This window comes from Barbus barbus (assembly GCF_936440315.1).
Source record: "Barbus barbus genome assembly, chromosome: 48".
NCBI classification, from domain to species: Eukaryota; Metazoa; Chordata; class Actinopteri; order Cypriniformes; family Cyprinidae; genus Barbus; species Barbus barbus.
The window spans coordinates 22,140,364-22,162,355 of NC_136726.1; the positions used below are offsets into that span (position 1 = coordinate 22,140,364).

General features: G+C 32.8%; 2 protein-coding genes across 4 annotated transcripts in view; both read right to left on the reverse strand.

Annotated features, from left to right (window-relative positions):
• Window positions 1–21,992, reverse strand: part of avpr1aa (arginine vasopressin receptor 1Aa) — a 552,460-nt gene that overhangs the window by 361,431 nt on the left and 169,037 nt on the right. The window lies entirely within an intron of this gene.
• The window catches only part of fbln1 (fibulin 1), a 55,624-nt gene that overhangs the window by 12,237 nt on the left and 21,395 nt on the right, over window positions 1–21,992 (reverse strand). Inside the window, exons 9-16 of one of the 3 annotated variants that reach the window (XM_079411796.1) lie at window positions 20,627–20,770; window positions 19,427–19,552; window positions 17,397–17,522; window positions 17,201–17,320; window positions 16,997–17,128; window positions 15,589–15,712; window positions 8,181–8,326; window positions 6,796–6,933 (exon numbers count right to left, since the gene is read on the reverse strand). In XM_079411796.1, the coding sequence (XP_079267922.1) occupies window positions 6,796–6,933; window positions 8,181–8,326; window positions 15,589–15,712; window positions 16,997–17,128; window positions 17,201–17,320; window positions 17,397–17,522; window positions 19,427–19,552; window positions 20,627–20,770 (1,056 nt within the window). Of the gene's footprint in view, window positions 1–6,795; window positions 6,934–8,180; window positions 8,327–12,105; window positions 14,385–15,588; window positions 15,713–16,996; window positions 17,129–17,200; window positions 17,321–17,396; window positions 17,523–19,426; window positions 19,553–20,626; window positions 20,771–21,992 lie in introns of those variants that run through there. The other 2 variants (XM_079411797.1, XM_079411798.1) reach the window with 2 other exon arrangements.

The window sequence follows — 21,992 nt, forward strand, 5'->3', positions numbered from 1 at the left end:
TAATAAACATTAAAAACTATTTTACAAATTCTTTATTAAAATTTCCTTTGTCATATGGGATATGTTCTGGCAAAATAACTTTTTTTGTTTTTCAGAATAAAGCAATATTTATTTATTAATTGAATTTATGTATTTATTTTTAAATGGTTATCAATAGAGAATAATGCTTTTTGCTTGCACAAATGTGTAGTTATACCAGCACTACCAACTGACTGACCAATATAACGTGATTTTAACCACTATTCTTCAGTAATGTAACAATATATGTAATATTTATACAGTATCTGCGATGATGCAATATTCAAACAATCTCCTAGAATATCCTCTCTCACATGTGCAGCATTCAGAAGTCTGATTCATTCAGTGAATCAGTTTCTTTCGGAAGATCAAAATAGCCCAATTATTCTGAATTAACCCTGTAAATATGCATATATCTACTAAAAGTTTTGTCAAATTTTGATAGCGGGAGAGTGATGAACAGCAGCATTTAACTAAAAAAAAATTAAGTTGCCGCGCACAAATGAATCATTTGTCAGCATGAAGCGATTCACTAAAATAACTTCCCCGCTATACAGCTAATGCAAAGCGAAGCCTCGTCCCTCCACAGCGTCTACATTTCTGACACACTTCACTAAAATTCCTCCGGTCTGTGTGAAGGACAGTAGCCGTAGCCAACGTCACATACCTGATCACAGACAGCATGTCTCTGCCGTCGCCTCCGTTTGTAACGTTAACTTCCCTGCACTCAAATATTGCATCACTTGGAGCGGCCGCTGACCACAGGTGCATATCCCTACCAGATGTTTCCACCGACTGGAATTTTTATCCAGCCTTTTTTTACCCGGCCCGAGGTGGAGCCAAACTGAGAGCCGCTCAAGGGAATATGCCACGGCGTTTGATTTCCCACCGTCCGCTGCCGCCGATGTCGGTACATTCCCCATGCTAGTGGTAGTCCAGGAAGTCACCGCAGTTTTGGGCTATTCCAGGCCTGCATTTCTGATATCCAGACGTCATCGGCATCCCGAGCCAGGGATTCATCCTCAGCGAGGAGCTTGTGTCAACAAGGAGAGCGTTGATGCAACAGACTGGACCTGCTTTCCCAGCCGCTCGGACCACACACACTTTTTGCATCCAGTGCCACAAATAAAATGTGGAAATTGCACACAAGAAAGCGTTTCCCAGACCGTCCAGCTCAAAGCAGGGTTTCTGCAGGTCTTATAAAGTCTGAATTCGCCCTTCCACAAATTAAGGCCTAAGATCGGAGCAGAAAGTCTTCATAGTCATGGCATTAAATGTTGCATGCACTGCAAAAAATGAATATCTTATGCAGTACTTTTGTTTTGTTTTCCAATACAAATATGTAAACATCCTTAAATCAAGATACATTTACTTGAGATGCAAATTGAACTGATTTTATGAGAAACTGAACAAATTGAACAAGTTTATGCTTAACCCTAAAGTTTGTGCTTCTAGAGTGGCGAAATTGACCTTTTTTTTCTCAGTGAGATGAATGTACTATATTTAGTAATTACAATTAGTAATACAATTAGTAATATTTAGTAATGTTTTTTATTTAATATTTTGTATTTGTAGGGGGATTTTATGGCATTCAATTGTGCTATTTTGACATCAGCTACTTAACTTTGCTATTTTATGTTAATTTTTATTATCTATTTTTAAACATAGACCCCAAAAATGACATTTACAAACTGTCATAAATCTTGAATGTTTGGGGACTTAAGTTTGGTCTCTTTTTAAAGAAGACACTTGGCAGATTACTGCTGAAATGGAAAAATAGAAAAGTAAAAAAAAAGTGAAATTAAAAAATTATTGAAGTTTATTGTTTTGAAAAAATAATAATGCTATTTTCAAATTTTATGTGAAATATATATTTTCCACAACGTTTTACTCTAATATTGTAAGAGAAAATCAAATCCACAAATCACAAACAAGTTATGTTCCAAATTTGAGGATGATATCTCGAAAAATGAGCTTTCAGTAAGATTTTGTTTCTGCGCTGTACCAAACGTTTACACTAGATGAAATTGCCTTATAATGCGGCCATTTTTAACCGTGAGGAGTACATATGTGACTTTTTTGACAGAAGAGCAAGAGTTAAAACAAGAAAAAGCTTTCCTGTAGCTCAAATAGTAGAGCATGGCGCTAGCAACGCCAAGGTCATGGGTTCGATTCCCAGGGAAAGCAAGAGCTGATAAAAAATGTAAAAACTGTAACTTGAATGCAATGTAAGTCGCTTTGGATAAAAGCGTCTGCTAAATGCGTAAATTTAATGTAAATGTAAAAAATATCTGTCAATGGGGTATGAAAACGTAATTTCCCTTTGAATTAAGTTCATTTTTCTGAGCCTATTGGCAGATATTTGTTTTGTTTTCATCATAAACATAATTTTGATCAATTTGACATAAAACTTTCTTATTTTATGTCATTTTGTTTCTCAAATAAATGAATCTTGATTTATGAATCTTTAGACATTTGCACTGGAAAAAAGACAAAAATGCTCACAAAGAACATTACTTTTTAGCAGTGTGATCAGAACGAACAGTAAATGTTATTAAAATCTTTGCAAAATGAATGAAAAAATAACGGAGAGTTGTTTGAAGTATTTTTCAACTTTTAAGCAGTGCTAATACAAGACATTAACATATAGACCATATTGATGTAATGCATTCCAGTCAATGTATGCCTTAAATTGTCTTTACTTGGTCTTAAAAAGGCTTGAATTCACCTTCATAAAACCTGCAGAAACCCTGTCAAAGACTCTCTTCTTGAAATGTTGACTTTGTAGTGATGAGTCAACCTACCTGGAGCGGCGCTAAAAACAAACACGGCTGCTGTTCTGATGCTTTCAGGTGGTCACCATAGACACGATTGTTTTCACTCACTCGTGACCGCTGCACAAACGTGTGGATGACAGAAACGGGCATTACGAGTCCAAAACAAATGCCAGTGACTGGGAGTTTCAAGCCCTCTGAAGAAGCTCCAGAAGCTTATTAACTTGAAATCTGAAGGTGCTTGCTTATAAATGTGCTTTGAGAAAACAAGGAGCATCAGGTTCATTTTGTTTCCACATAAGTGTAATTTCAAATATTTTGTGTGCAGATGCTTACAACATTTAACTTTATTTAAATGAGAAGTGTTTTTAAAACTATTGACAATTAAACAGAAACTTCAAGGTCTTTCTGTAGTTTGCGGCCAAAATAAAGCTTTAAGATAAAAATTATGCATTAAAGTGAAAAATACATTTTTAAAATTCAAATTTTACTCTTTTACAGTAAAATAAAATAGCTGTTGTTGTTGTATTTTATCATTTTAATAATCAATTTTATCATTTTTATTTTTAAATGTTTTTTTAATTATTAATGTTATTTATAGTAAAAATGACTATTATACTGTAAAAATGTAATTAATTTGATATTTTATCATTACACTTTAAATAATTGTTTTTATTTATTTTAAATTTTTGTGGATTTTTTTTTTACAGAAATTGATTATTATTAGTAGTAGTATTATTTTTTATTTGTATTATATTTTCATTGTAGATTTGATTTTTTACTGAAATATTGATTGCAGTGGCGGGAGACATTTATTTAATTTATTTATTGATTTTTTTTTTTAAAGAGGTTTGAGTTGTGTACATGTATAGATTTATTTCTATTGGCAGTGGAGTATTTTTATATATCTAAGCAACGGCAATATGAAATGTTAGATTGTTTTTATATCGCAGTTCACACTGCAATATATAACAATCACAATGTGAGTTTTGGTCCAGTCAAGCAGCACTTATTTGTAGATTTAGCCCTGCAAAAACTACAAACACTGTCACTTTGTGGTGCTATAAATTATTGCTTGTTCTAAAAATATTTAAAGCAGCATGTACAGCACCAGCAACGTCAAGTCCATGGGTTTGATTCCCAGGGAATGCAAAAAGAGCTTGAATGCAATATAAATTGCTTTAAATCCTCCTAAACGCACACGGAGCGTGACTACTTGTAGTTTGACCAATGAAAGATGGTGGAAACCTGTTTGGTAACAGTAATTATTGTTCTTTTTGGTGATGCTAGTAGTGCAGAAACAGTACTTCACCTAAAACGTACATTTTGAGTAGTTTGTATCTTAAAAAGCTAGTTGCAAACAAGCATAGTTGCTTGCTTATATCATATCTGCAAGCTTTTAGGCCATTGTGATGACACATTATGTTAATATTTGAGGTTAATGGATTCATACAACCATCTCGATGCTGCTCAAACACACCACAGCATCAACAAATATTGTTTTAACAGTGACATGTCTTGTAAATCATGTCAAGCTCCTTTATTGTAATCCAAAGCCCGAGGGAAACGGGACAGAGGAGCCGCTGCGCTCCGTACATCCGTGATTTATCCACACCAGCTGTTCTCCAGCACTGACTCACGGCACGTCCGTTTGTCCATAGGACCACCGTTGAGTTTAATTGAAGGAGCTTCTGGTCATGATATGAGGCCCCCGTCTCAGGACCGTAAGAGCGGCGCATTTGGAAAGAGGTGGCTCCTCATACTGAGTGCAGGAAAGGCTTTCATGTGGCACCGGCTCGAACGGCCAGACAAACACACACATTCAGACGTCATGACGTAATGCCAGGATTCCACACGACCGCGAGTGTCTGCCGTCGCCATCGCTGCCAGTTGTTTGTGGCTCTTTTGTGTTATGGTGATTTAGGAAGTCTATTCTCTCGGCTAGGAGGGGAAACTACCCATGACGTCTGCGCACACAAAGACGGCCAATTACACTCTTCAGGGTTTCATTATAATGCGTTTCATCTCGGTCACACTGATCTTTCATGTTCAGGCGCCATTGTGGAGTAAATTAAATAAAGATTTTTACATGAGAACAAACAAAAAACTGGAATTTTACATTACAGTGGTCGGCCAAAACCGAAAACCGTTGCTAGGGTGCAGCTGCGTGGTTGCTAGGTGGTCACATACTCGTCCAAATCAAGATCCAAGTCTTTATATAATTCATTTATATTACAGTAGGTGTCTTAAACTAACAATCTTAAAACAAATTCATAATTTGCTATTCTATGTTAATTTATACATTTACATTACAAATATTGTGTTAGTTCATAATGCAAATGAAATCCTAATAAATGTATTAGTATATTTATAAATTAACATTAATGTAGAATTTTGAATATGGTAAAAGTATTGTTGGTAACACTTTATTTCAAGTTGTCCTTGTTACACGTTACATGTACTTACTATTATAATAACAATTAATTATGCATAATTACATGCAAATAACCCTAAGCAAAACCCTAATCTTAACCATATAGTAAGTACATGTAGCTAATTAATATTACTCTGTACTTAAATGTATAATTACACTGTAACAATGACACCTTAAAATAAAGTGAACGGACGGTTTGTTTTATTGCTGTACTATTACACAATTTTTTGTTTTTATTTTTTTTACTGAAATGTATTGTTTTTATTATTATTATTCATTGTATTTAGTTATATTTGTATTATTTATAAATATTCATATTTTAATGGTAATGTAGGTTTTTGAATATAGTAGAAGCATTTTTATTGTTAAACTACTATTAAACTATTAGAATTGTTTTCAGTAATTTAACTAAAGCTAAAATAAAATAATGTAATATACAATAGATGAAAAACAAAGTTTGTTGAAGTACTAAAATTACTAAAACTAAAATTGAAATAAAAATAAAGCTAAACAGAAAAAGTTAATAATAATCACAAAAATGACAAAATTAGTAAAACTTCATGTAAAACTGAAAATATAAAAATAAAAACATAAAACAATATTGATGAATACTACAATATAAATAATACTATAATATAGTAAATAAATAAAATAATGAGTTTTGTAATTGCAAGTAAGTAGATTTATGGATTTTGAAAAATGATTGATCAACCACATACAAATTGAAATCTGTTGTGAATTAAGATACTATCTATGGTGGTGCAAAGTATGTTAAACATTGTAAATGCTGTGCCAGAGTTTGTTATATAGAAAAGGACAAACCATAGACAACAAAACTCTTATTCATAGTTGAACATGACTAAAATAACTTCAATTAGTTTCAAAGTGCATAGCCACTGTGGAACGCTTTAGACGTTTCACTCTAACTTATATAATCTATGAATGAATTTCATTTTAATATTGCTTCAAGGGATGTCAAAAGAGTATGTTTCTCATCAGTCTCACCCACATTTCTATAAACTCAGAATGGTAACCCTTCCCAATAACCTTTGTGTGAAAGCGCACCAACAATAACCGTCTGGACACCAAAAAACCTCTTTGTGAGCTTTTCAAAGTGTCCTGGAAAAACAGAGCGCGTAGACAGAGAACACATTAAAGTCGGTCATGCCACAGAAGTAGGAAACAAGGCCACATGCTTATAGTGAAGGAAAAGCATGGGCTCGGGATGAACAACACATGGATGAACGTCTTCAAATGCAGCCGAGAAGGCCGCAAAAGATGCCATCGACTCTGCAGGCCTATCATCAGCAGGACCAAGATAGGAATCACACTGTCGGAACGAGTTAGATTGAATAAGCCTCGCCATGTAGATTCATGCTTCCCGCTAACGTGCTCCCGCAAAGAGACACATATGCATTTGGTTTGTTTAAAGAACAAAAAAAAATGAGGAGAATCTTTCGTAATGGGAAATTAGGTCAGAAAACCAAATGTAATTTCCAGACAGGGATGCCTCTGGGCTCGGTCTGCGGTCCGCTGGCATTGTTAGCCACATGCCATAGTGACACTCACCCACGATCATCCCATGATCCAGACGTTTGATGATGTCGAACGAGTTCTGGACGTTTCCTTCCAGGATGTCGTAGACGATCTCTGGGGAGTCCATGTGAGGAAGGTGAGAAGGTGTGGGAGATCTCAGGAACACAATTTCTGGGGGGGAAAAAACATGGATTTTATTAGATGACACTTTCAAGACGGGTGTGTCTCACAGTGCTGAGATGTTCCGAGTGAAGAAACATCAGAATTGAGGCCTGATGTTTGGCTCAGTGATTGCCATTGTTTTATTGTTGTCAATTTATTATTGAATTTCTTCAGCGTTCTATGCAAGTATGTGAACAAACATGCAAGGATTTGGGCGACGTGGATACCAGGGTTCAGCAATATTCAGAAGTGAAGGAGTTGCTTCTTTGAATCCATGAGTTGGAATTTGAACTGAATTGGCACAGTACATAGGAAGTTGAAAATCAGAACATTTTGTCCATTGTTTTATCATTACTTTCCTGTAGCTCAAACAGCAGAGCGTGGCGCTAGCAACGCCAAGGTCACGGGTTCGATTCCCAGGGAAAGCAAGAGCTGATCAAATGTAAAACAAAACTGTAACTTGAATGCAATGTAAGTCGCTTTGGATAAAAGCGTCTGCTAAATGCATAAATGTAAATGTAAATAATTCTGTCTGTCTGTCGAGCTGTCTATCTGGATTCTTATCTGTCTGTCTGTGTATGTATCTATCCTTCTATTGTTCTGTCTAGCTATTATTCCATCTGTTGTTCTATCTAGATGTCTTTCTATCTGTCTGTTGCTCTGTCTGTCTATCTATCATTTTGTCTATCGTTTTGCCTCTATCTATCTATCTATCTATCTATCTATCTATCTATCTATCTATCTATCTATCTATCTATCTATCTATCTATCTATCTATCTATCTATCGTTCTTTCATTCTCTCTGTCTGTAAAGCTTCAAAACATTCAAACTTCACAACTTAAATTAGTTTTCTTGGAATTTCAGTTTATTTTATTTCCTCAGTCAAATTCTAATTGTGATTCTGCATCCTGTTTGCCTCCTCGATTCAAATGAACTTCCATGTAACTAATGTCCTTCTCTTCATAGATTCCTCTAAAGTGCCCCTGGTGGTGAGAATGCAAAATGTAACATGCTGGTATAATTTGTAGTCTGACAAATTTCAGAACGCAGTAACATACTGTCCAAAGTTTGTGAGGCTTGTGAAGCGTTTACGTTCACTTGTGTAGAGTATGTTGAACTATTAACCATTATATTACACTGGTAACTGTTGTCATGTGCAAAGCGTGTTGTTTTAATAATAACAAAAGCACCAAATTTGCATCATATATTTACATTTGCATTGAAAAGCATTTGATGGAAATGGAAATCACAATACCTTCTGGTTTGTTGAATTCTCTGAAGGTGGGAAGCGAGATGGCCGTGTGTGAGATGGAGAGGATGGGATTGAGCACGCAGGAGATGTCATTGGGCTGGCAGGACTTCACACATCGGATAATATCGGCACGATCGACCCTCGGCCTGCTGGAGGAAGACAACACAACCGTCTGAACCAGAACCAAGCCACTGACCTTTGTCCTGAACTACATGTCAGCTGCCTCTGGGCTCTGCCAGAGGAATACATGCTAATGATGCAGGATTCGGTTTCCCCCTGTCGGCACCGTTCTCAATGACGACATGCTAAAATGCCAAAGTGCTCTAAACACAGTAGGGCCCATTGTGAGACGGCTCGAGCAAACAGGCCGTGATCTCTGGTGATGACTGGGTAAAATAATCTTCCTTCACAGTTGAAGCTCTCCAACAACCGGATGGTTTCCAGCAGAACCCACCACAGAACCAAGCACCCAGTGGGTGGGTGAAACCTTTACTGTATAAATATTATTTGCACAAATACACTGGACATTCTTAATATGGAGCTCATAACACAAACAATCAGGTTTTTAGGGGGTAAAAATCAGAACAGAAGACGAGGAGAGGCCAAAAATCACACCACAGGAGAATTGGTGGTCGAGTTTCCTGTTAGCTACTCGTGGTTTTTTTAATGCTTTTTCGAAGTTGTGACATTGATGTAAAACTTTTTCCGAAAAAATGTTTGGTTTAGCTGAGCATTCCCGGTTCAGTATCCCAAAATCTCTATGGAATTTATGGAACGAGGGAGCTTTAAATCCTGAACGTCCTGACAAGACAACTCCGACTTTATTTAAAGCTGCGTTCGGGTAATCAAACACAGACTTAGGATCGCAAATGAGATCTCTTTAATCTCCAGTTGTTTCTCCTACAGTACAGTAGCAAAGAGATTCAATTTAATTAAGTTCTGTTAAATCTCATTGCATTTTTATTTATTTATTTTTTTGGTATAACCTTTACTGTCATTAAATGCTCACTTAAAATCTATAAATTTATACGTTATTAAAGACACTAATAATTTAAATGTCATTCTGAGTAAATTTAAAAATGAATAAAATTTTTAATACTGTATATTATAATGTTGTGATGTCTAAATTCACTTGTAACATTTAAAAACAATTCTAAATATTAGTTTTATAATATTGAATTAATAAAAAAAAATTATATAAATGAAAAAATACAAGTTAATTATTTTTAATTAATTCTATACGATATGATATTTTCTCTAAATAAAAATAAACCAAAAAATAATATATAAAAGTAAAATACAGTTTTACTAATTGTAATACAAAATTGTATATTAATATTGTATACTATTTTGTCTAAGTAAAAAATAAAACACAAACTTATTTTTAAAATTAAGGTCTTATAATATTTTGTCTAAATAAAACACTAAACTTAATTTTAGATTTTTTTTTACAGTTTTTAATAATTTAATACAAAGTTTAAGATTGTCTAAAACACTAAAATGAGTTTATTAATTTATTTATACAAAATAAATATTATAAAATTAATAATTTTAATACAAAATTAACAAAAAAACCCGAATTAGTTGTAAACAAAATATATTAGTTTTTATTAATGAAATACAAAATTTAAGATGAACATTTTATGTTTTGTGTATTTTTATTTATTAATACAAAATATTATTAAATTAATACTGCTAATAAAAAAAAACAATAATGAAAGATTGACCATTTAAAAATTAAACCCCAAAATTTGTGTTTTAATTTTAGTGTATTTAGACAAAATATTATACAATTTGTAATATTAGCCGTTGGCCATAACATGGACAGTAAAATATAATTCTCGGCTGATTGATATTTGTAATATAAGTGCATCCCGGGCCATGCTAGCGTTAAAGCGAACAGCTCTAGTGAAGTGTGATTTGCTGACCCTCATCTTTGCACGCTTTGATCGGATTCAGGAGCTGCAGCGAAACCCCAAAGCTCAGATCAGATTACGGCCGAGAGGAGAGAAGCCCCTGACAGAGAAGTCAAGCCACCGCTGGGCACAGACCTGTAATTAGCAATTAGCGGGTGGGTCCACGTTTAGCTTAGGCCTGAGCCAAAGCCACAAAATGTTCTCCCTGCTTATAATACCCAACTTGTGCACGACATGTAGAGCAAGAAAGACGGAGAAAGAGGGGCAAACGGCGCAAATAAAGAGCAGAGAGCTCTCGCTAACTTCAAAGCTAATGTCAAGGCCTTGTGGCGAACGCCGCTCACGTGGGCCAAAACGCCAAATGTGTGACTTGAGGGGAAAAACATGGCTTTTGGACGGGCCGTGTTTCTGGTCAAGCAGAAAGTTCTTCTTTTTCTCTCTGGTAATTATTATTTATAGTCAGTGTCTTGATAGCTAACCAACACAAACACTGCGGCCCATCATTTCTTGGTGCACGGCGGCGATGTAGCTTCGCCACAAATTGTTCAGACCACTGTCCAAAGCCCAGAATCCCATAATTCACTGTCAGAAAGTGTGTGTGTGTGTGTGTGTGTGTGTGTGTGTGTGTGTGTGTGTGAGAGAGAGAGAGAGAGAGAGAGTGAGAGAGAGAGAGCAAAAGAAAACCAAAGATCTAAAATATCTAAAGAATCTAAAATATCCTTAAAACACAACATTTGCATTAATTTATTACATATAATGTTGTAATAATAATGTAATATTTTTTGCTTCACCAGGAAAAAAACTTTATTAATTTATTTATTTTTTGGTCACTAAAATTAATGTTGTTTTTAGACCATTTATTTAGACAAATTTTACAATATTTTGTCATAAATAAATATAACACTAATAGTATTTTAATGTATTTATTTAGACCCAAAATATACAATTTGAATAATATTAATACAAAATGTAAGTTTAGAATTGTACAATATTTTGTTTAAAATAAATAAAACACCAAGGAGTTTTTAATGAATAATATTTTATCAATTTTAGACAAAAATATACAATTTTAATAATTTTACTGCAAAATGTACAATATTTAATTTAAAATAAAACAATATAATTATTTTTATTAATGTATTATACAGATGTAATTTATTTAGACAATACAATAACTGTAATAAAAAAGTAACAATGTACATTTTGTCATATTTTGCCTAAATAAAAAAATAATGCCCTAAAATCAGTGTTTTATGTTTAGCGTATTTAGCCAAAATATTATAAACTTTTAATATTAAAGCCAGCACATTAGCTTTGCGCTAATGATTTTAGATGGCTTATAAAAGCGATTCAGTCTAGCTTTTCCCTCTTTTCTTGTTAATATTGTTACCAAATTCACATGTATATGTGTGCTCCCTCTGCAATATGATTTATTAATGTAGTATAAAGTGAATTCATTAGCTTCAAACGAGAATGTGTAACAAATACAACATTTAGCCGACAGAAAGTGGTGCTTTATCCTGTCTAGTCCCTGATTTACAGTGTCTTAGCACTAGCATGAGCGTGTTTGAACTAGCAGTTAGCATCTTTCTGAGCTCTCTGGCGGTTTACTCCTCAAAGCTAGGCATCGTCAGATCAGTCCGTCTGTTTCTGGGTGTATGTCGGTGGATTAGCGGCTAATGTAGCCTTTAACTACAGGCTAAAGGGTTCAAATGCCTGCCTAATTATCCGGCTAACCGCTTTAATGATTAATGGATGCTCGCTACATGACTAATTAAATGTTTTCTGGGTGGGTTGTGCACATGTGTGGGTGATTCGGTCATTCATTTTCCCATTCCTGCTCCTGCTTTCTGTTTCACTTCCTGTCACAAAAAAATAATAATAATAATAATTATATATATATATATATATATATATATATATATATATATATATATATATATATATATATATATATAAAATTTGATGTTGATATTGACAAAAAATATTTTTTAAAAATACAAACGAATGCTACAGTCAATACAATTTTATTAGAAAATGAAGGACTAAAAATAATGGAATAATAGAAAAAAAATTCTAAGTATATATTGATTTGGACTCCAGTTGATTTGCTTTGCTTTGCCTAAAAGCGCCATCTAGTGGCTGAGGACACACAGACTCTCATTGAGCAGACAGTCTGATCACAGTTTGAGCTACAGTCAGTCACAGACTACCGTATATAATCAACAGCAGGTTTGATACATCAAGAGCTTGACCTCAGGTCATATTTTCCCATTAGACACCTGAGAATCTATCGTTACACTAAAGAATAATGTTGCCTTCGAGTCTCAATGGCTCCATCATATTGTCGTGAGGGACCTTTAAATGACCGTCCCACCTTAGCAACTGTTGCTGTGCAGCTTTTCTTTTTACTGTGTGATAAGTGAACAGTTTCTTAAGTATTAACTTCTACCACTTTATGTTCATATTTAACTGAAAATATGTATTGCCATTTTTTTTAACCACTTGATGCAATTTAACAGAATTTTAAAAATATGTATATTTATTGCATTTTTTTAAACCATGTTGTGCATATTTTACTGAAATTATTTTTGATTTATTGCCGTTTTTGACACTATATATGCATATTTTACTGAAAATCTCATTTTTAACCACTTCATATTTCACAGAAACTCATTTTTTCACATTTACTGAATGTAAAATAATGTAATATAGAATAGTGAATTTTTTATCAACTTTAACAGAAAAATTAACAGATTTTACTGAAAATCTTTTTAACCGATTGATGTGCATATTTTACTGAAAATGTTTTTTAAATTAATTTTAACTTTATTTCAACCACTTTATGTGCATATTTAACTGAACATTTTTTATACGTATTGCATTTTTAAATCAAATTAGTGCATATTTTACTGAAAATATTTTTCTACTTATTGCCATTTTTACCACGTTGTGTGCATATTTCACAGAAAAACTATTTTTTTATTTAAGATTAATGTGCATATTTTACTGAAAATATGTTATTTAACTTTTTTGCATGTATAAACTTTGTACATATTTTACTGAAAAACTTTTTTTTGTTTGTTTGTTTTGTTTTTTAAACACTGCATATTTTACTGAAATTTATTTTATTTTTTAAAAAAGTTTAACCACTGTATGATCATATTTTCCTAAAAATTAGTTTTTAAAATTTATTCGAATTTTTTAACCATTGTATGTGCATATTTTAATGAAATTATTTATTTTTTAACTGAGACAGTTAGCAACAGTAACCAAGAAGGGCGGAGCTTAGGAAATGATCAGTTAGCGGTGAGAAACTCTGCATTTTCAAGTCAGAAGCAAATCAGTATCAGTGTTATTTTGGTATTATTTTATCATTTGTATTAATTCGTTTTTATTTTAAATTTCAATTTATAGAATTTTAGTAATTTTGTTCATTTGTATTACTATTTTTTATTATTACGGTTTAAGATTTATCTTCATTTGAGTTTTTGTTCTTATTTATTTCCAGTTTTACTGCTTCAATTTAAATTCATTCCAATGCAACATATCTCATTTTCATTTAGTGCAAGTTTTTTTTAATGTAACTATTTATTTATTTTATTTCAGCTCTATTTCAATTAACACAAATTTTATAATTTTTTATTTTACTTTACGATAACAACCCTAAACAGTATTGGTCATAATTCATAAAATGCTGGTTAAAAAGGCTGCAATTAACAAGCCACTGATTACAAACATAATGCACATTATTCATTTTGTTGCTCGAAATTAAAAATGTTCCGACCAAAATCACTTGATCACCTCGTAACAATAATTTCCAAATTAAAAAGTGGGATCTTTCCAGAAGGACTTGAAGGCAACATTAGACGAGATACCCAAGGCACATGGAAGCAGCTAATCAAGCATTATAATGCGGTTTCATTCGGTGAAGTCGCTCAGCTCGTCCGGGGTTACAAACAAGCGGATCTTAAAGAGATAAACGCTAAGGTGTCCGAATCGCCTAAGCTTCATCTCAAGAGAGATCTCAAAGTCCTGAGGAAGCGCGAAGGGTTTCTGGACCACCAGGACACCGCCATTCTCCACGTGTTTGGCGGCGAAGTAACCTCCCTGGTTACCGTCCACGATGGCCACCTCGATGTCGTCCCCGAGTGCCGAGTTGGACGGGCCCATGCGGAAGATGTTGGTGGGAATGGGGATTTTGGTGGGGAATGTCAGGTGGTAGTAGGTAATTCTCACAGGCAAGGCCAGACACTCGCTAGTCTGATTACAAGGCAAGCGCTCACAGCGACTGCGAGAAGACAAACGGGGGGGAAGAGAGAAAAGAGAGGGGTTAGAACGTTGCGGTGCGCCACATGCCGAAAAGTGTGTGATTTTAAGGGGGCGGGGTTTGCTGGAGGGGGAGGAGCATTCGCTGTGACATCACAGACTGACTCATTCCATTTGTTTTCTCCATAGAGACACGGAAACCAATGATGCTGTGATTCATCTCAGCGTGCGTTTTTTTCTCTTTTTTTGGAATCCGAATGGAGAAAAGAAATGGGGAAACGGGCGTCACTGATGCACTCTTGTTAACGGGGAATTTTCTCTGGCAAGACTTGCAAAACATAGAAGGTGTATTAATGAAACTCGGTGCACTATTCATGCATTGCTTCTCGGATGCAACGCTCATGCACAATGTTAGGAACCCCACTTCTTTATCAATACCTACCTGCATTATTTCAGCTATTTGTGAACTCCTTAACCATATACTGCATGAATTATTATTATATTTTTTTATTTTAAATTAAAAAAAAAAAAAATATATATATATATATATATATATAAATGTATTTATATTTTATATACTTGTATATTATTATATTATTTTTTTTATTGAATTTGTTTACATTCAGCGGAAATTTTCATGCATTAAAAAATATTTTAATTTAAATGAAATATATATATATATATAAAATGTAATGTTTTAAATAAATTATATATATATATATATATATATATATATATATATATAAATTATTTTTTAAAAAGACATTTAATTTTATCAAAATAAACATTTAAACATTAATAAACAATTGTATTTGTTTATATACAGCAGAAATATTGGTGCATATATATATATATATATATATATATATATATATTTTTTTTTTTTTTTTTTTTAATGAAAATACATTTCATATATATGTATATATACGCAATTTGCATATATTTTTATATACTAAAATTGAAATATATTTTTATTAAAATGATATATTTTAATTGTTCATATTCAGTGGAAATGTTGCATTTAAAGAAGGAGTTGTAGATGAACTTTGAGAACGGTGCACTGACTCACAATATTAAAGTTAACGTAGAGTCAGAATTGTTTTTATTTCCCACAGCGTAAACTCAAGCTCCACCCTGCATTTGTTCCTGTTAATCATCCTTTTTTGCTTGGAAATGCTTCCGATTACAGATGCAAAATGATTTTTGAAAGTAGTTTTGTGACTTACGTGTCTCCGGAGCGTCTGTAGTTCGGCGGACAGTCGAAGTTCAGGCATTTATATCCGCCCTGAATGTTGAAGCAGCTCTCGGATTCGCTGCAGCTGTGAGTACCGGTTACACACTCATCGATATCTGATCCACAAAAACAAAACACATCAGCAATAATCATGGGCTGAATGATGATTTCAGATTTATATGTTTAAATAAAACATTTTGCTCTATTTAAAGTGATTTTTACAATGATTAAAACTACTGTCACAAGATAAAGTGGTTTAATAAAACATACTGACGTTAAATGCATTTGTAGTAATTATTACAAACAAATACTAGAGCATATTATTTTTGTATTGCAATATATACAATTTTAAGTTTGACTTGTATTAGTATTAATGATATACTATTTTTTCATGCATAAAAACAATTTAACAACTTCAAAACAATCCTTTTTATATTTAGTTTTCTCTTTAATTTTAAGTTAGTAATTTTTTGTTTTTGTCAATTTAGTTTTTATACATTTAAATTTCAGGGGGGGTTTTTCAGTACATTAAGTTAAACAAAAATGAGAAATTACTAGCTGAAATAAAATAAGTCAAGTTTTTTTGTTTAATATTTTATTTCAGTTAATGTTTATATTATTTCAAGAACCAAAAAGGTTTAATTTTATTTTTATTTTTTTTTACTGATTCTCATAATAACATGTGTTTTTTTTCTAGTTTTTGTTAATATTTTGAATTAGATTTTAATAATAATAACTTTATTTTAAAATCACCTTTAAAAGTTGCATCTCAAAGCACTTTACATGAGAGTAAAAATACACTGAAATACAAAAAAAGAAAACATTTATCAAAACAATCCAAGAAAAATATAAATAAAAACCATAGCGACACAATCAATTTTATTTTATTTTATAAAAAATATTTTTTTATATACAAAAAAAAGAATTTTATTGTTTTCTGCTTTAACTTTAATTGTTGTTAAAGTTTTGGTCATTTTTGTGTTTTGTGTTAATTTTTATTAATTTGTTTAATTTGTTTTGTTTTTATAAATTTTAATTTCATTTTTAGTTTGTTATTTCAGTACATCAAGTTAAACTACACAGAACTGAATAAAACTGACATGGCTACTAGCGGAAATAAAATAAGTTTGTTATATATATATATATAGCTAACTGTCTGCAGTTAATAGTGTTCACCGTCTGTTTGTTTGCATGCAATTTGTAACTAACTGCATGATTTTTACTGTACATTTCTGTCATAGTCTCCACTAATAACCTGCTCCTAAATATTATATGCATTTCTCTTGAACATCAGACATTGCTTTGCAACGATTTGTTATCGTGAAAAGTGCTATACAAATAAAGTTGAATTGAATAGTAAATGAGCTGAGATGTCCTGATTGTGATACGGTGTGTCTGACCCTGGCAGCTGCGTCCGTTGGGGCCGAGGGTGTATCCTGTGGCGGGACAGGCGCAGTGGAAGCTGCCCGGTGTGTTGTGGCAGCGGTAAGAGCAGATGTGTCCACCGGTGGGCAGCGCGCACTCATCGATGTCTGAAGGAAACATCACAGTTACAGTCAAACCAAAAATGATTTAGACACCAGATATATTTTATGAGCGTTTACCTTCACAGGTGATCCCATCCGCATCACTCAGCTGATAGCCGCGGCGGCAGTAACACTGGTACGAGCCGTAGACGTTTGCACACTCCTGACTGCACGGGCTGCTCTCGCACTCGTTGAGGTCTGGTTAAAGCACAGGTTAGTGAATGAATGAGAGTAAAGAGTTGACTATTAGCTGCTCATGTTGGTTTTTCTGTACCGTCGCAGTTCCTGCCGTCAGTGGCCAGCTTGAAGCCCGTGGTGCAGCTGCACTTGTAGGAGCCCAGGATGTTTTCACACTTGTGCGCACACAGACGGCCGGGATAATTCCTGCATTCATTGATGTCTGATGTTCAAGAGAAAGAAATACGGCACTCAGATCAACAGGTACATTTAAATAACTTTAATTATTTAAATATTTTTATATTATTAGTATCAGTATTATTTTAATATATTTATTTATACTTATATACTTTTTTATATTTAATATTATTATTATTATTTGATATTATTAGAATTATTATTTTAATACTATTTTCTAATTATATCATTTGCATTTTTAAAAATTCCTAATCTAATTTAAAATATATATATAATCAGTTTGTAAATACTTTTATCAAATACTTTTATATTTTAATTATATATAAATTACATTCATATACCATTATTATAATTAAATATAATATATTCCTGATAAAATAATATTTTTAATTACTTAAATTAACATTTTATGTAGATGTTTTTATTTTAAAATAAATATAATAATAATATTATTATTATTAAATAATTAACTAATTATTATTATATATATATATTCATATTCAGCTGCATTTAAAAAAAGTATGACAAAAATTTACAGTTAATGCCAAGTCAAAATGTGAATTATTCCTGCAAATAAATAATTCTATATTATATTTATGTATTAATTATATATATTAATTATTAATTTGAATTAATATGTTAAATATAATATTAGGGATGTAACGGTATGAAAATTTCTCATCACGATTATAGTGACCAAAATTATCACGGTTATCAGTATTATCACGGTATTGTTAAAATGTGCTGGAGATGTTCAAAAAGTACCGACACATAAATCACTTCACCAAGTTTCATACTTACAAATCAACAAACAGCAAATAAAATGACTTTGTTTGCATAATCACTAAAACAATAACATTACCAATGAGGTCTGGATTTTAAATGGCATCTTGACAGACAACAGTTTAATAGCATGTTCAAATAAATAATGTAAATGTTCAAATAAAGTTTAATATAAAGGTAGACCTCACATTTCAGCCTTTAAAGAAAAGGGCCAAGTTAAAATGATAATTGATTAATAAATGATTATATGTATTTTATCTGCTCCATAAATAATTATATACAGCTTATCTGAATTGTTTAAATGTGTAGAATCCACTTAAGCTTGTTTTTAATCGACCGGTTAAAATTTACAGCAGGGCATGCAAATTTGGTCCGTTTTTAGTCCAGACAGAAACTGCACACAGGCTGAATGTAAATAAGTGTCTGTAAATCCACTCTCTGGCAGCAGGTGGCGCTTTATATGGAAAAGCTGAATTACAGCTGATTCCCGTGAACTCCGCGAACAAAGCAGTATTGTGTTTAAGAACACTTGCTTTAGGTATTACATGGAGCTGAGATGAAAACAAAATGCCATCGAATCGTTTCTGAAGACAGTCAGAATCTTCAGAGGTACATTCATATAATTAATTCACTGATATATTCATTTGTATAATTCCCTCAGCACTCTTTTAAAACCTCCCAGCTTTTCCGCCGTTTTCACTCAGAAAGAAACTATGCTGCCGTGCGCTCGTGACACTGTTACACTCTGCTTTATGCCGGACAGTATTTATGTATCGAGAGTTGTTCAAATCACGGTAATCGAATACGGTTTTAATGATAATTAAAATATGGAACGGTAATACTAACCGTGGGGAATTTTATCATGATTTATCGTCAAACCGGTAATCGTTACATCCCTATATAATATCTATCATTTCACTTTTTTTTTAAATGATAAATTTTTTTTAATAAATACGCTGTCACAAAAGATACAAAGTCATAATTGTATATATTCCTGCATTCATTGATGTCTGATGATCTAGACTAGAGAAAGAAATACAGGAGACAAAAAATGACCAAATATTTTCTGGCTAATAAATGCAAATGCATTAACCCTGGTGTGGGTTTGAACCTGCAACCTTTCAGTCGCTAAACCACAGCACTCACCCTCACAGGATCTGCTAATGCTGTTGAAGATGAAGCCGGCCCTGCATTCGCAGCGGTACGAGCCCACCACATTAATACAGCCGTGACCGTCACAGGAGTTATCAGGCCCCGCACACTCGTCGACATCTGACACACACACACACACACACACACACACACACAGATCAGAGATCAGAGACTGCTCATCACTTACACTGACAAGTGGACCACTCTGGAACTATTATGGCCTTGATTGAGCTTTAACTCAACATAGAAATGCCATTTGAAACCCATTTTATTTCTATAATGTGATGCATTTCTGAGTGCTACATTATGTACTATTTAATATAAGTATATATACAATTTAAAAAAAAATTATATATTTTTTATTAATGGTTGTTTGTTTGTTTGTTTGTTTTTGAGATTTGTGAGATTTTGAGGTCCTGATTTGTTTTTTCTGAAGTCCACGTAAATGAATATTTACATAAAATTAATAATAATTATATTAAAATTATATTCACAACCCATTTTATTTTCCACAATAGGATGCACTTTTAAGTGAAATATTACTATATAATATATTTATATATATATAATAAAATATAAAAATATTTATTTTATTATATCAATTACAGTTTTTTGTTTTGAAGTCTTGATTTTCAAGCATTTGTATTATTTTGATATATTATTTTCTCTCCGAAGTCCATTAAATTATAGATATTATATATAAATTATTAAATTATAAAATGAAAAAAATATTATTTTTGCAGGAAGAATCTAAATATATTTATATATAATTGTTCTAAATCTATAAAAATCTAATTGTATATATATATATATATATACAGTGCCCTCCAAAAGTATTGGAACAGTAAGGCCAATTCCTTTATTTTTGCTTCCTATACATATATATATTGTGTGTGTGTGTGTGTGTGTGTGTGTGTGTGTGTGTGTGTGTGTGTGTGTGTGTGTGTGTGTGTGTGTGTGTGTGTGTGTGTGTGAAATTTCAGAATTATTTTGGTTTGATTTGATTTTGCATATTGGTTTTTAAGCATATTTATTATTTGCTATTATATATTCTCTCTGGCGACCACTTATAATAGTATTTATGTAGTGTATTTGTGAGTGAAAGGTTGTGTATGGTGTGGAGCGGTCACAGATTGACTGGTCATTTCTGATGAATGCCGAACATGTTTCATGTGACTGTAATAGTTTCCGTACCCACGCAGCGAGAGCCTTCGGCGTTCAGGTGATATCCTCGTCCACAGGTCACCGAGTGTCTCTGGCAGGTGTAGGAGCCGACCGTGTTGAAGCACATGTGACCCGACGGACACGGTCCGGTCACGCTCAAACACTCGTTTATATCTGCCACACACAAGGGGAACGTTATGGGCTCTGATCAGAGGGGTCATACCCATTCAAACCAGATTTTTGAGACAAGTGGATTTTGAATGCAGCTTCCATAGCCGAATAATATTCTTTATATTTCATACAATCCCACCGGATTGGATCGTTCAGTGCGTCACAGCATCAGCTGCTAAATTCAGATTCTGTTGAGCTTATGAATGCATTGACCACAAAAAAAAAGAAAGTAATAAAAAGACTGGTTTTTATGCATAGTTAATAGATTACACTTTAGGCTACTTTGCCCATCGCCTGTAATAGATCAACTAACATAATCTATAAAGGTGCAAAATGCATTTATAATGCATATTTAAGAATCAAGATAATTCATGATATAGTTAGCACCGTAACACTTTACAATAATGTGTCATTAGTTAATGTATTGACTAACATGAATGAACAATACATCTATTACACTATTTATTAAGCTTTGTTAATGTTAGTTAATAGAAATAGAGTTGTTCATTGTTTGTTCATGTTAGTTCACAGTGCATTAACTAATGTTAATAAACACATCTTGTGATTTTAATAATGCATTAGTAAATGCTGAAATTAACATTAACTATGATTAATAAACGCTGTAGAAATATTGTTCATTCTTAGTTCATGTTAACTAATGTAGTTCATTAATGAACCTTATTGTAAAGTGTTACCGTTAACAGGTTAGGCAATAATTCAAATAAAAAGGAAAAAATAAACAAAACATAAGCCTATATCGGTTATACTTATATATGTGACCCTGGAGCACAAAAGCAGTCATAAGTAGCACAGGTATATTTGTAGCAATAGCCAAAATTATTGATTTTTATTTTATGCTTTAAATCATTAGGATATTAAGTAAAGATCATGTTCCATTTTTTAAATTTCCTATCGTAAATATATCAAAACGTAATTTTTGATTAGTAATAGGGATGTAACGATTACCGGTTTGACGATAAATCATGATAAAATTCCCCACGGTTAGTATTACCGTTTCATATTTTAATTATCATTAAAACCGTATTCGATTACCACGATTTGAACAACTCACGATAAATAAATACTGTCCGGCATAAAGCAGAGTGTTAACAGTGTCACGAGCGCACAGCAGCAGAGTTTCATTCTGAGAGAAAACGGCGGAAAAGATGGGAGGTTTTAAAAGAGTGCTGAGGGAATTATACAAATGAATATATCAGTGAATTAA